The sequence below is a fragment of the Leucopleurus acutus genome (genome assembly GCF_964270905.1).
Source record: "Leucopleurus acutus genome assembly, chromosome: 14".
In the NCBI taxonomy this organism is placed as follows: domain Eukaryota; kingdom Metazoa; phylum Chordata; class Mammalia; order Artiodactyla; family Delphinidae; genus Leucopleurus; species Leucopleurus acutus.
This window is the reverse complement of record NC_139156.1, coordinates 41,826,937-41,842,445: the sequence shown is the minus strand read 5'-3', so window position 1 is coordinate 41,842,445 and position 15,509 is coordinate 41,826,937. Positions and strand designations below refer to the sequence as shown.

The 15,509-nt window shown below is 33.0% G+C and overlaps 1 protein-coding gene across 1 annotated transcript; it reads right to left on the bottom strand.

Annotated features, from left to right (window-relative positions):
* Positions 1-200: 200 nt before the first annotated feature.
* Positions 201-978, bottom strand: LOC309971823 (proteasome maturation protein-like). Its single transcript, XM_082855217.1, is given in 2 exon segments — positions 201-817; positions 821-978. Coding segments are annotated over 2 exon segments (423 nt in total). The 5' UTR covers positions 965-978; the 3' UTR covers positions 201-538.
* Between the last annotated feature and the right edge of the window lie 14,531 nt (positions 979-15,509).

Below are 15,509 nucleotides of genomic sequence, written 5' to 3'. Positions count from 1 at the left end.
CACTTTTTCACGTTTACCTAGAGATCAGCAGTCCTTACAGATTCATCTAAAGACTCAGGTCTTTTCCTACATCTTTAAACTATTCTCTGCTTGTGTCTACTCATTTCTCATTTGCTTCAATCTCTTCTTCAGGATCATAATTATCATCCATTAAGCTCAATACCTCTGATCTTATTCCTCATCATTTGTCTTTTTTTTTTTTTCTTTTTCTATATTCTGGAAGAACTTTGTTCCAATCTAATGTAATTCAGTTTTCTATTTTGTGGTGATTTTTTGGACGTGAAGCTGATCTATATTATAATTTTCCCTTTATTATTTTTAGTTTCCTTATTTTATTTCATTAGCTCATCCATTTCTCTTTTCACTCTTTTTTGACTCTCAGTCAGCTCACCTTTTATCTTTGTTTTCTTATTTTATTTTATTATTTATTTATATTTTCTCATGTGTCAGTACTTTTAATGTTGTGCATGTCAAATTATAGTAAAAAACGACTATAAACAAGATGCAGCCCCTCTATTTCCATGAACAGCACACTGCATTACAGTAAACCGAGCTTATATTCAACCACCAAATGTGGTTCTCCCATTAGTTCATTTTGTGATGGGTCATTAAGAATATCTTCAAATCCAATAGTCTCATCATTACCCCTCAAAATATCCAATGAAAGGTTTGAGCTTGGAAGAAATGGAAGACGCTGAACCTGCTGCACTGCCTTGAATTCCATTTGTAGTTTTAATGGAGCAAATAGACCCTGGATGTTTCTCAGTGTGGAAAAGTTCATTTTATCTTGGTTGAGCTGGAAATTTTTTTCTAATAATTAAAGAGGATGACTGGGCAAAAGTTCATTTTTCACATAAGAAAAACCTTTTCGAAGAAGATCATGACTTTCAAAAGTTCCACTTGCTGAAAGTTCAGTAGCTGGAATACTGTCCTTTAGCTGAGATCCAAGTTCTCTGGCATTCATCTTCAACTCACTCTGCGAACTTGTTTTCTTATTTTAAATGTTTTGTTGTTTATAAACTTCCTGCATTTTTTTCAAATGGGAGCAAATTATGTTTAAAATGTGCTTCTTTAATATATATGTATTTTATATAACATATAAAATAGTATTTACACATAAATAATAAAATAATATATATCATATTTAGATATTTGTAATAATATTTATTTTTAGATTATAATCTTTTTTCAGAATTGTTTATATGATTGTTTATTTCTTGTTTATACATTTTATCTTGGAAAAAATAGCTGTTTATCAATGTAGGTGTGTTCCTAACAGGAGTTTTGGAAATTTCTTATTAAATAGCCTTACTATCACTTCTGCCACTCCTTCTCCAGATCTCTACTTCAGGTGCTAGGTGAGATTGTTCCTAGACTTCTCATTGGTGAAAATCTCCTTCATAAGGGAGAAACTCTGTTGTGCTCAGGGGAATCCTAATTCCCTTGCTGGCTTTCATATAGCCACATAATTTCAGGCTTCCATTACCAGTTTCTTTTAATGCTGGTAATTCAAAATAAAGAAGGACATTTTAAATGATGTACTCTAGGTATGTCCCATGGCTCATTCTTTTTAAAATCCCTAGCTCTACCTCAATCATGGAGTGTTAGCAGGGTTCATTTTCAGGAAAGTTTATATTTATTCTGAGACATTGCAGTGCTTCCTCAGTTGAGGAATGTGTCTTTACACAGATAACTGTGCCTGATTTACTTCTATCCTATCTGTATGATATTTCACATGACATCTTTATAATACCTGAGATGTGGATGATGTTCTTTTCTCAGTTTCAGTGATGATATAGATATTTTCATCTTTTCATATACCTGTTGTAATTTCTGAAAATGTGTCTCTTCTAAATTTGTTATCTTAGCTGAAAGTTACAACCATTTATTTTTGTTGGATCTAATTTTTTAGAAATTAAATATGGGATCAGTTTTTATTTGACAAAAGAAAAAGATTAAACTCAGAACTAATATTTTATTTTATTTATTAAAAAAAATTTTTTTTTGTGGTACTTGGGCCTCTCACTGTTGTGGCCTCTCCTGTTGCAGAGCACAGGCTCCAGACGCGCAGGCCCAGTGGCCATGGCTCATGGGCCCAGCCACTCCATGGCATGTGGGATCCTCCCGGACTGGGGCACGAACCCCCGTCCCCTGCATTGGCAGGTGGACTCCCAACCACTGCGCCACCAAGGAAGCCCCAGAACTAATATTTTAATCAAATATTTTAAACATTGAAAGAGAGGCTTCTCTGTGGAAATTCAATCTTAATCAATCACAAGAATGAAAAATAACAGAACAAAATATTATTATAAATTGGTAGGTTTCTAATGTGAAATTAAAATTTTTATACATATTACAAAGTAATTTTTAAACTTTTATCCTATTACAGACTGAAAATTTTCAGAAAAGACTTAAAAATCTATTCTACAGATATTTTTAAAAGCTTCTTCTATAGGTCAGATGCATTTCTACAAGAGGATCAAGACTGCAAGGTCTCTGGTATCAATATACATGCTAATGGAGGAGGCTAGTCAATAACCAGATAGTGCTAAGTGCTATCATATGTGAAGTAAAATGGAGTGGTGGATAGGAAGTGACTGTTAGAGTACACAGTACTGGGCATATGATCAAAGAAGGTCTCTGTAAGAAAATTATATTTGAGTCAATACCTTAATTATAAGCGGGGGGGGGGTGAAGACAGACAGCAGTGCAAAAGGCTGGTGTGGATGGGTTGTGGATGTAGGGATATAGCAAAATTCTGAATTAGAGGAAAATAACACATGTACTATTCAAATTTAGCACTGAGCCTTTAAGAACAGAAAAAAAGAAAGTAAAAATAAGAATAATAAAGAAGGCTATATAGTGGTTAAGGTAGAAAAAGAGGAACCTGGCATAAACTGCTTTTTCTTCTCCTTTCTTCTCATTCTTGATTTAAGATCAGAGGATTTTCATGTCTGTGGAATTCCCTTCTTGAGGTAGCTATGGTTTCCTACAGATGAGAGTTCAGTAATACCCACTCCCAGCCTTGAAATATAATGATAGTGTTGACTCCCTTCCAAATCTCCTACCTTGAAAAACTGCCGATTTCATCACACACAGTGAATGGATGTGCCACTGAGCTGTGGGGTCCTATTCCCACAGCTGTCCCTCAGATTAGGAATTCCTTGGTAACCCATCCACTACCAGCTTCTTATATCAGAAGGAGACAATTCTGGCTTACTGTTTTTCATCCGAGTCTTAGTGAGACTCACCACAGCCAGTTGGTTAACATAAACAAGCTAGTCATTCTTGACCCTCCTTGACCAGCACAAAGTATTTCCTCATCCATTTGTATTCAAATCATTACATTCTAAATCAAAACGATAACTATGAGCTTACTTCTCTTATGATGATTATGTACTTCAAATAAATCTGCTGTGAATCATTTATAGAATATCTATAGAAAAAATCAGCTTTGGAAAAACTGGCCACTTTTCATTATGTAATGATTGATCAAATGTAAAACAATACTACATATACACAGAAGCATATGGGTATACATTCATAGTTATTTTTTGCTATTTTAAAAAAGTAAATATATATATATGATATGTATATGTGTATGGGTGTATAAGTAACTAGCTTAGGGGCCATAGATAATCAGATAATAAGTTCGGAATAAATATTGGGTTATTTGACATCTAGTCTAATGTTCAGAATATTTTATCTGGATTATTTGTGTGTTGTTGTGTAGTCACATTATAATTAATTTAATATCTGTTTATGAGTTTTAATTTTTAAAATTTCAGGCAGGCTAAATAATAGGGAAACAAACTTCTGAAGTTCACATTTATTAACTGTCTCAGAAAATCAATATGATTTTATAAGATAATCACTATGATAAGAACAAGGATCTTAAGTTTAAGATAACAGATAATTAGCTTAATGCTAAATAACTATCAGATATTGAACTAAAACAGTGAAATCACAAAACAAATGGTTAGGACAAACACTTATAATTCATGAGAGTCAGGAATAAAGATGAAACCACCACAAGTCCTCCAGACGTTTTCCATGAGTGAAAACTTTAGCTTATAGTCTTTAATTTCAGATTCATGGCCTCAAATACCCTTCTGTAAAGGCATTTTTCTATGGTTTTCAAAGACATTTATGATTAATTTTTAAAATTAAGAGATTAGCAATTGACCTACTTACATAAAAGTGAAGAGATAGGATCTCATTTTCTTCTTTCTAGTTTTCATCTTTCTACTTGGAAGGGACAATTCTTAACAGCCAGCTTGAATTTCACCTTCCAATTCTATGGGGAATAATATTATCTCCTCTGATTCTATGAAGGTGAGAAAAGTCTAACCAATTATTTCTCTCCAGTGGTGAAAGGTGAATTTTCATTTCCCTATATGTTTTGGAAAATCAGATATCCAATCCATGAGATCAGAATTCTGTTGGGTGCATATTCAATTAAAAAAAAGAAAGAAAAATAACTGTTTGCTCTAACTTTAGTTCCTGTGTAGATTAATACAGATAATTAAGCAGGCTTTAATTCTTCAAATGCAAAGTGAATTTTACACAGTCCACTTAAAGTAATAGACGATAATATTTCATTAAACTCATTAACAATGCTTTTGCTATTTGAGTTTATTGTTTGTAGTTTATAGCTACAAAATTTAATTTGAAAAGCACATAGGAAGTTAGAATTAAACATTGGCTCATAGATTTTCTGAGAACAGAGTCTCTTATTGTTGGGTGTAGAGCAGATCATGGGAGTTTGTATTCTTTTCAGAGTCAGGGCTTGAGGAGAGACTGAGGAGATAGAGACTGCCACACATCTTCCATAGGCTGGTCAGGGGTGAGACGAGGACTGGACCACAGGCTCAGAGTTCACATACTCTAGCACCTGAAAGTGGGTTAAGTTTCTGTATCACAGAGTGAGAGACCATACCCTGTCCAAGCCAACACTCTTGGCATCTCTGGAGGAAATTCTACATTCTAAATGATCCACTATACCTTTCAGGCATTTTTTTCCCACAGTAAGTATAATGATGTAGAAACAAGAAATAATTATTAGAAGAATGAATATGACCATTATATTCATTCCTTACCTTCATTAATAGGTCTATTATGTCATGCACTGTGACCAAATAATTATAAAAATACATTGGATATAAAAACACTAGCTACCACCTTTGTGCATTAGTTTCATGATTTTCTCTTCTGTTTTGTTTTTATTGCCATACATGTGCATACAATATATTAAAAACTTTCTCTGTGGTGTCCCTGCTCAACCAAAGTTTATGTAATGCCTTTGACTGTTTGCACAATTATTCATGCCTCATTAATTTAATATGCATTTATTGAGCATCTACTCTTTTCCAAATAGTCTGTGAGATAAAAAGAAAGCAAAAGCAAATGCAATCTTCCTCCTGGATTTCATCTCAAGGAGCTCAGAAAGTAGAAGGGAAAATGGACCATTAACAGCTAACTCTGTCATAAAATGATGCATGGTATAGTAGCAATAATGAACATGTTGGAGGGAGCAGTGATTTTTATTTGGGTTACAAGAGAAGTCTTCACAGAGTGTATAATATGAACTGGGCCTTTAATTTATAGGAATTCAAAAGATAGAAAAGAGCCAGAAGGACATTCCAGAAAAATGGATCACTAAGGAAAGACAGGACAGTGTATATCCAGCAAGTTTTTATTGGATGGCGGAGTGTTGGTTGGGGGAATAGCATGATGTATAGTCTAATTTTAAAATGGAATGCTAATGGTGTGCAGGAATAACGCTATGAGCACTTAATTCAATTATTTTTCTTCCGTATCAACTAGGCATGCCCATGTTTACCATGAATTTTGAAATTAGGTTTCAATCAAGACCTTCTGCCTTAAAGCAAAAATTCTTCTGGATAGTATATCTTGATCATTATATTAAGATTTCCCTTGTTACAATTAATTTATAATTTCTAATAGATGGTATCTATATTCTGTGTAAAGATATGTAAAGACATTTCTTTTTTCAAGAAACTGGAATTAAGGCTTTGTGCCTAAAGGAAAGAAAATGTATCTTCCTAGTTCTTGTCTCCAATGCAACTATTATTTTCAATCAGCCTCTTTGTTCAAACTCCTCTCTCCAATATCCTTTCCATTATTGTGGGTTTAATTTAGACTCTAAAAGTTAGATCATTATATATAGTACTAAATTTAATTCACATGTATATACACTAGTAAATATGAACATTTCTTTGAAAAGTATGTTTATCAAAGTGACATAGTACAGGTTTCATAAAATATAATTTTGAGTTTTTTGTAGTCTTCTGTAAAAAGCTTTCTTTGGAAACTGTGTTTCTTTCTAGCAATAAAATGTAAATGAGCCATTTTATTTATTCTACTTGATTTTACATTCTTATCAACTTCTAAACATTGCAGACAGGAATTGACCTACTCAGTCCTTACCTTCAATGCCCACTTGAGTTTACACCTAAATATAAATGTCTTCATAATGGTTGGTGTATAATGGGTAGTCAATGAATATTTGCTTGGTAAATAATAGATTATGATGGAAAGAAAAAAATATCCCAAAGTAATCTAAGAAGATTGCTATACATTTCTCAAGTTCTTAAATCTGCTACAGTATCTGCAATTGGTAACTTTAACAGTGTCAATGGCAAGGGATGTACTACTACCTCTTTACTTCATGAAACAGCATTTCAACTGTTAGAAGAGCTGTAGAAATGCTTTTCATTCAGCAAAAATAAATCTCTCTGTCTCTCTCACACACACACACACACACACACACACACACACACACACACACACAAACACACACACACAAGCAAAACAAAACAAGAACCCCAGATCATTTTTATGCATTACAATCCTTCATTGTTTGTCCCTGGGTAAGTTCCTTGCTTCCCCAAAAAGTAGTTTAAGAAAAAGTCTAATTCTTTCTGTGGACACATATTTCCTGAATTTGACACCAAGTCCTAAAGCAGCCCTTTTAATGCCCATCTGACTCTTACCTACAAATCTGAAAGACTGATTTTTGATGAGATCTTTGAAACAACCAATTTTTATACCAACCATTTCTGAAGGCTACCCTGTTTCTAGTTTTATGAGATAATGACTTCTTTATATTTTGCACTAATTTTGTCAACTGATTCTTTTACTTTTCACCTGGATTATACTAGCTAATATAATATCTATCAAATCCAATTTATTTAGATCTTGAGTTTATACACAGAGTTATAAAATGTATACCAGTATATTTCTGGAAAAATCTTTAAACATTTTTTTTCCTGATGTGGAAGATTATGATAAATGTACCCATTCAGAATCCAGTGTCCATATGAAATACTAGTCTAAAAAATAGATAGAGATAGACTTCAAACCCAAGTCTCTCTGCCTTTAACCTCTGTAGATGGCAAATATAAACAATTCTTATCACCTCATCAGTTTGTTTAAAATGCAGGACCTCCACTAGACAAGGCCCTAATGTGCCTACTTTGAGTTATTTTATGTGGCTGAAAAAAAAAGTCTGCATTTCTTTTAAAGGTATGGTATATGTTAGAGTTTCCTCTAATTTTCACTGGCCTTATCCTAAATTATATTTATTCAGTGTATTTTTGCATTATCTTGGAAGTTTAAATTTATACTTTACCTTTTATTCTAATGGTCATTTTCTATACACATGTATATAGTTCTGTCTTCTTCAACTTCTGCAAACACTACAATTCTAATCCACCCTTTTGACTTGCTTCCTTTACTTCTAATGGAGTTATTCTATCCCTGTGAAAAAAAAGAGCAGGACATTTTTTTTTATGCTGCCTATGGCAATTAGTGATTTATTTCAAACATTGTTTATAACAAAAGGAAAACAGAACTCTCTAAGTTTCTAACATGATGGTTTATTTTAAAATATAAAATTGAGAACTATAGTGTTTCTAGGTTAGTTGATTGATCTTTTTTCCTGAAAGATTTTCTTCAAATGATATTTTAATGTCTTTTCTGGTTTTTTTCTGAGCTCAAAGTTCAACTTGTTTCTCTTAAGTCATTACTTGATTGCTAAGCCCTATATTACTCAGGTGTCCTTTGTGCCTCATTTTAATCTTTGGAATGTTTTGAATTCTGGGGTTATTCCTGAAGATACCCCTCAACACAGTGGTGAAACTAGAAATCTCTAAGAGAAAGTGAAACAGAAGGGTGATTTGAAGAACCCCAAATCCTGCTCTCTGTATCAGTCCTGAACCCTCTTGTACCATTTGCAAACCTGCACATGGTGAGAATGACTGCTCTGTGGTTCTCCTTTGCAATTAAGTACAGCATTGCAACGTAAAAAGAGGCAGATGTTGACACCCACCTGCCGGTTTGTACCAGCTGCATACGTATTCACTTTATGTTTTTGGAAGGAAGCTTAATTCCTCTGTGACGAAAACACTGCAAAATTGTAACCAGCTTATCAGCCTAATTTCTGTAAGACAACATATTTTCAACTCGCAGTCCCTCAATATTTCTAGTAGAATAGTTGAACAAAAAAATAAAATTATACTTTGATGCAGACTTTTATTCACTTGTTTGGAATCTTACGTGTAACTCAATTATCATCTTCGGGTTCTAGGATTAAGAAAATTCACTTTTGTTTAAAGTGTTAATCATTACTGGCAGTCTTTCTTACCAGGAGCCAAGTTCTTTTAGACCTTGGGGCAATAGCTGCTTCAGCTGTTGTTGTTCTTTAGCTAGTCTCTCATCTTTCCTCAGCCACATTCCCTTAACCCCCATTGTCTTCAAAGAGGTGGCAAGAATAAAGAGAGGGAAAAGCTTGTGCAACGCTTATCTGAATTACAAGTACACAAAAACCATGGGCAACAAGAATACAAGAAAGGCCTTAATCCATTGTATAATGACTTGCCTTTCAGGTTCCTCTATCTTTCTCTCTTCCATTCTTCAAATTCAGATGTTCCTCAGTAATTTGTCTTTGGTCCATACCTGTTTTGTTATATGCTCCCTCTCATAGACTACAATGGCTTTAATTAACATCCCAATATTTATACTTCCTAAATCAAAGTCTGTAATAGTAACCTGTCATTCCTTTCCTTTCAATCCTGTCATCTTCCACGTCTTTAAATTCAGGTATCATAATGTAAAACTCTTCTACCTGGATATTCTTTTGGCATTTTAAACTGAAAATTAGTCATGCCATCTTTCTTCTCACAAAAATATTCTCCAGATTTAATTCCCTCTCCTTTAAGCTTCAGGCATCAAATCCTCCCCTCATTTTCTTGCTTTAAAGCCACCAATAACCAAGTTTTATCACTTTTATCATCTATTAATTCTCATCCATTCCTAAGGTTATTTTTGTAGCTCAGGGTTTACATTGCTTGGGCTATTATTATACCCACGCTCCCCACTATATTTCTATTCATATTTTTGTGTTTGAGTTCCAGAGAAGTTGCAAAGTTGCTGTGTGAACTTGTAGATAATCCAGCTAATTCAGTGTTCTATCTGAAAACCAATGAGAAAACACTAATTCTTAGGGACTTTTAAATAATATATATTATTATATAATATATATACTATAATGTAAGTGTCTCAGGCAGTATATATTATATATATTTTAGCATACTGCATGTGGCGTACTTATGCATTTGATAAATGCTATTACTTGTTATTATCACAGAATAATTATAGAATAATTATCAATCACATCCATAAATCTGCAATCTATTTTATACATAATTTATGGGTTTCATTTTCCCATAATACAATGTTAATTTTGTCATTCGATAATTGAAAGTATTGATGTGGTTTATATTGTTCTATAGAATAGTGTAAAACCTTATTAGTTTGAAATTCCAAGTCCTCTATAATTTGATTTTTCACAAATTACTAGCTTATCTCCTACTTTTAATTTTTTCCCTCAGATTTTATTCAAAATGAATTAGTGATAATTCTGTACTTTGTATTATGGTTTATCACTTCAAAGGAAATGTTTTGCTCCAGACATTCCTTCCATTTAGACATTCTACCAGCCTAACAAAGACCTGTTGAAATGTAGAAGAAGGCAAGGAAAGAAGGAAGGGAGGCAGGGAGGGTGGGATGGAGAGAGGGAGGAAGGAAGGAGGGAAAGGAGGGAAAGAAAGAAAGGAAGGAAGGAAGGAAGAAAGAAAGGAAGAAAGAAAGAAACTAGATGTAATCTATATTGAATCTATATTGACTAAATTGACTAAATTCCCATTACAGTTGATTTGTACCTCTATTGTGTACATTTTTCTGTTATGTTGCAGAGCACTTATTTAAGATATACTAAACATGAAAACATGAATTTTAAATTCTAATTACATTGTATTGGATAAAATATATTAATGAAACTCTTTAATAAAAGCATAAATAAATCATATTTGGCTGCTCTTGAATTATGTGAGTTCTTGTAGCTGTTCTCTTTTCTTACATTTTAGAGCCCCTGAGTGTATCTTAATTTTGTTTCTCCCACAAAGACCTGAGTTAAGGGCTTGGGTATAGGTAATTTAATCACGAGTTATCCTCAAATCATCAGGGCAAGACAGGAGGAAAATTCCAAAAGTATATTATTGAGTTTGTTAAAACTTTGAGCAACTGAGTGGGGCTCAAGCCTGGTGGAGACCACCTAAGGAACTATGTAGAATGTTCCTCAGGATTTTCTCTCTGAAGATTGGAGAGCTTGGATATACTTATCCATAAATTCCCACTCCAACTTCATTGCTCCCAGAATGTGAACTCCCCTGCACTTCTATGCAGTTTCTACCCACACAGGCCACCTGTGACTTTAGAAGAAAAAGTCTTGAAGCACCAAAGAAGAATGGCTGGCAGTGTGCACAAAACTGTCCACCATACCTGGGTTGAAATCAAAGGTAGGCTAAGGAGATGTAAAACAAGGAACCAAGCACATCTGCTGCAGGATGATGAGAACTGGGCCACTATTACCAGCTTTGGGGCATAGCACCTACCCCTGTGGTTTCCTTACTCTTCTCCCATATCTTTTAAATAGTATCCTTATTACACTTTTCTCAAATTATCCAATTTGAGTGTACTATTTGTTTCCTGCCAGGACCCTGCCAGATACTCCCTTTGTCAGTAGTGGTTGCCATAGGACATAGTGTTGCCAAATAGCCAGAAGTCAGTCTGCTTTTCCTCACTTTTGACCAGACTTCCCATGTTGTATCAAACAACATTCAATACTCAAATCCACCTCCTAAACCCACTACTGAAAAAAGTGGGTTGATTATATTTCATTAAAGTATGCCTGTATTTGCCAGGTTTTATGTCTCTATAAGGTAAATAATGTAGATGTGTTTAGTGGAGCACTGAGATAGAGTAAGCCCCTCTAGGAGGAGAAAGACAAAAATAAATATTCTCTACAGAGCCCTCTGGCCAAGAAGAAATGGATAGACAATTTATCTCTGGCACCGTACAACTGAGGACATGAAACATAATAGTTTTAAGTATTACTTATAATAGCAAAATTTTATATAATATGGTTTTTGGAGGTCTAATTTCAATTATAAAAGCATTTCTAAAGTTGTGTCGTTATTAAACATAGCAAAGTACTCTACGTCTCTGTCAAGTTATCTGATCAAAGTGTCTTGAAGAAAGATCTTTTAAATAAAATGAACATGAGGATTCCTTTGTTATTGAATGACAGGACTACAAATTGTGTATGGTAGTTTGTGGCAAAGAAAATTATATTGAAAATAAATTCATTCTGTCACTGATATTTTTATTTTTGTCACTGTAGAAAAATGCTTTTCACTAAAAGAGGAATTTATTAGAGAGTAGATACTTGGTTTGGTTTTGTAAGCATAATTTCTTTATATATTTTATAAATAAGAGCAGAACATATTTGCTCTTATGATTTATATTTGCTCAGTATGATTTTTTTCCCATAGAGATGGAGTGAGAGACCCATAGGTCATAATGGTAAATATTGTGAGGGTGGGAACACAATTACCAAAGCTGAGGAAATAAGTTACGTTGCACCATACTTTTTTTTCCTGTGTTATAAACAAGTATTTATTTTTCTTTTAAACAAGTTCTAGCACAAGTTATTGATATTAAAATTTTTCTTCATAATAGAATAAAATCTTAAGTTATTTTTCCCCTTTGGGGAGGGCTAGTAGTATCCAATCAACTTTTAACGTACCGAATTACTCTCTCATTTATGCAAAAATGGAAATGTATTTGAATGGGTTATATCCAAGTTTTTATTGAACTATAGTTGATTTACAATATTGCGTTAGTTTCAGGTGTACAGCAAATTCAGTTATACACGTATATGTGTTTCTTCAAATTTTTTTCCATTATAAGTTATTACAGCATATTGACTATAGTTCCCTGTGCTATACAGTAAATCCTTGTTGTTTATTTTATGTATAATGATGTGTATCTGTTAATCCTATTTATCCCTTTCACCCTGCTTTCTCCTTTGGAAACCGTTTCTTTTTTTATGTCTGTGAGTTTGTTTCTGTTTTTTAAATAAGTTCATTTGCATCATTTTTTTAGATTTCACCTAGGTGATACCATATGATATTTGTCTTTTTCTGTCTGACTTACTGCACTCAGTATGATAATCTCTACGTCCATCCATCCAATTCTTTTTTACTTTTGTATTTTGCTTTAAGTGATTTTACATATAAGCTCTTAGGTTTATTTCCATATAATAATATCTAAATGAGTACTAAAATCTGAAAGAAAATTAAGTGGTGAGACTAAATTCATAGAGGATAGAAGATTCAGTGAGATTTAAGTAGCCAAAATTTTAGAAATACAATGAGTAGGTTTACATTGTTCTAAGGTTGAAATCTGATGTTCTTTCATCCAATGTCTCATTCCTTCACATACTCATTGATTCAAAAACATTTGAGCACTTATTTTGAGCCATGCATTCTACTAGTTGCTAAGGATGCAAAAATTGATCAGACCTTGTGAATCTGACCTCACGGACCTTGCAATTTAATAAAGAAGACTGATTTTAATCAAATAATCAACTAACTATTTAATTACACATTAATAATTTCTTTATAATAGTATAAGAAAACATGCTACAAGGAAGATTGAAATTCTCTGTGGTATCAATGAGCTGAGATCAGGTGGACTAGTACTGTAGTTAACTAAGGAAAGGGAGTGGGAATAAAGTTGCTGAAATATTCTAATTTAAGGAAAAGATTTATGAAAATATCTTGATGTGCAAATAATCATCATCACAATGTTGGGAGTGTAGAGATTGTCAAGAAAAGGTTCAAAGTACCTGGAGTAGTAACCAGGTGCTGATTCTTATAGAAACTTTAGATTCTGATAAGAATTATATTCTTTATCTTAAGAAAAATTAGGATGACATATCCAAATTTGCATTTTCAAAAATTTATTTTAGGCACTATGTGCTGACCCATTTGGAGGGGCCAATAGAGGATGAATATTTGTCCATTATGGTGCAGTTTCTGGACTATGTGGAAGGCCACATCCAGATGGAAAATCAAGACAGAGGCTACAAGGATGGATTTGTGAGATACAGTGAGGAAGTAAAATCAAAGGGACCTAGTGATTAATTATATAAAGAAGAAATCAAATGTGATTCCTGTGTTTTCATCCTGCAGAAAATAAACCCATCTTGCCTCTATAAAGTTAGAGAACACTTGGAGATGATTCAGTTCTTGGAGGGGGATAAATTATATGTTTAATTTAGGACACACTGAGTTTGAAGAAATTTTAACAAGTGCAGAGATGTTTAATAGCAGTTGGTTATATTGGTCCTTAGTTTAAAAGTCTGGGCTAAGTCCATACACTGAAAAGATATCCATGGAAAAATTATTACCACTGTGGAAAATTTTTTCTATGGAGAGAGTCTGGAGAGGAAGGACAAGGAGATTTTTCACTGTTTCTTGAGCTATGTCAACATTTAACTGCTGATAGAGGTGAAGGAGTCTTTAAAGAACCAGAAACTAGAGAGGAATTAAAAAAAGACATGATTTAGCAGAATCGAAGGAAAGTGTTTCAGAAAGGAATAAGTGATTGGCTCTGACAAACATTGAATGAAGCACAAGATGACAATATTTAAAAACACCATTGAATTTAAAAACACAGAGGCCATTGATGACATTGGCAAGAAGCGTTTCCATTGGATCTAATCTACATTGGAGCTGAAGAAATGAAATCAGTAATTACCAAGAAATCTTTTAATATTTGGATCTATAGAGAAAAGATATACTTGGATGACTAAATTACATTTGACAACAGTACCTTGCAAAACAGCTCTTATCATTAAAAAGGACTTCTATAATTTAAAAATTCAGTTATAGCCACAATCCCTAATTTTGAACATTTTTGGGGAAAAAAATATTGTAATATTGTATTCCCAAAATATGTGACTGAGTTATTATATGACTGTATATAATTTTTGACCTCACAGCTTTTTCAACCATAAGTACAGCTTATAACTATAAATAATAATGCAAGCAATAAAATAGTTAACAGATATCAAGTTGACTATTTTTTAGATAAAAGAGGAACTGGTACAATACAAAGTAACTTTCATAAAAATCAAGATGTCCAAGGAAGATGGGGGTTTTTCAAATCTAGTTTCAGAAATATACTTTGTGCCAAGGGAGAAATAGTTTTGAAGAGGCAATTTGTAATTGGCTTTTCCTGTTGTCAGTAATGGGCCAAAACATTTAGTGTTGTTTGGAAGTTCTAGAAGTGTTCAACATTGATTTCTCACCTTAGTTTTGAGTGCCACATCTGTTTTAGTGTGTTTTTCATACACAATGGTTAAGACTCTAATCATGCCACTTCTTTGAGTTAATCTCTAATATGATTCTTCATTCCACACTAGTATCATTTTCTTGATCTCTATCATTCTTCATTTTATTTCAGATTATGTTCTTTCCTGCCTTCCCATCCTCCTTCCTTGAGGTCATGATCTGTCTTTACTAATATAGCTCTAATTCTTCCTTATTACTTTCCAAGTATTATGTTTGTTTTGTTTTAATTGAAAAATTGAAAGAAAATGAAGAATAATTCTTAAGCTTTAAGGAGTTTTTCAGTTTTAAACATGCATTATTTAAACTAGAATTTTAAGATAAACTTGAAGTCTCTCTATATAAATCTCTATAATGATTTAGAGTACCAAAATCATTACACTTAGGAGAGATATTAGTTTTCTGTATATCAGGAAAAATAATTCATAGCTCTGCTTATTAACTAATCTGCACATTTAAGTATATTTATCTTTAGAAATTTCTTCCATATTTGAATTTCATAATTTCTCAAGCAGTTCTAAGATTATATACTATCTCAAGTTGAGAAATAGAAGCATTGATTATCTACACAATATCTCTTCAGGTCTGAGATCTTATTTTCACATTTTCTAACAATGTCTTCTCTACTTTTCATACTCCTAATAAATTGAAAAGTTTTTCATTAAGCCTGCTCTTTCATCTTTTTTCTATATCTTAAATTAGTCATATGGTAGTTCCCTAAAATGTACG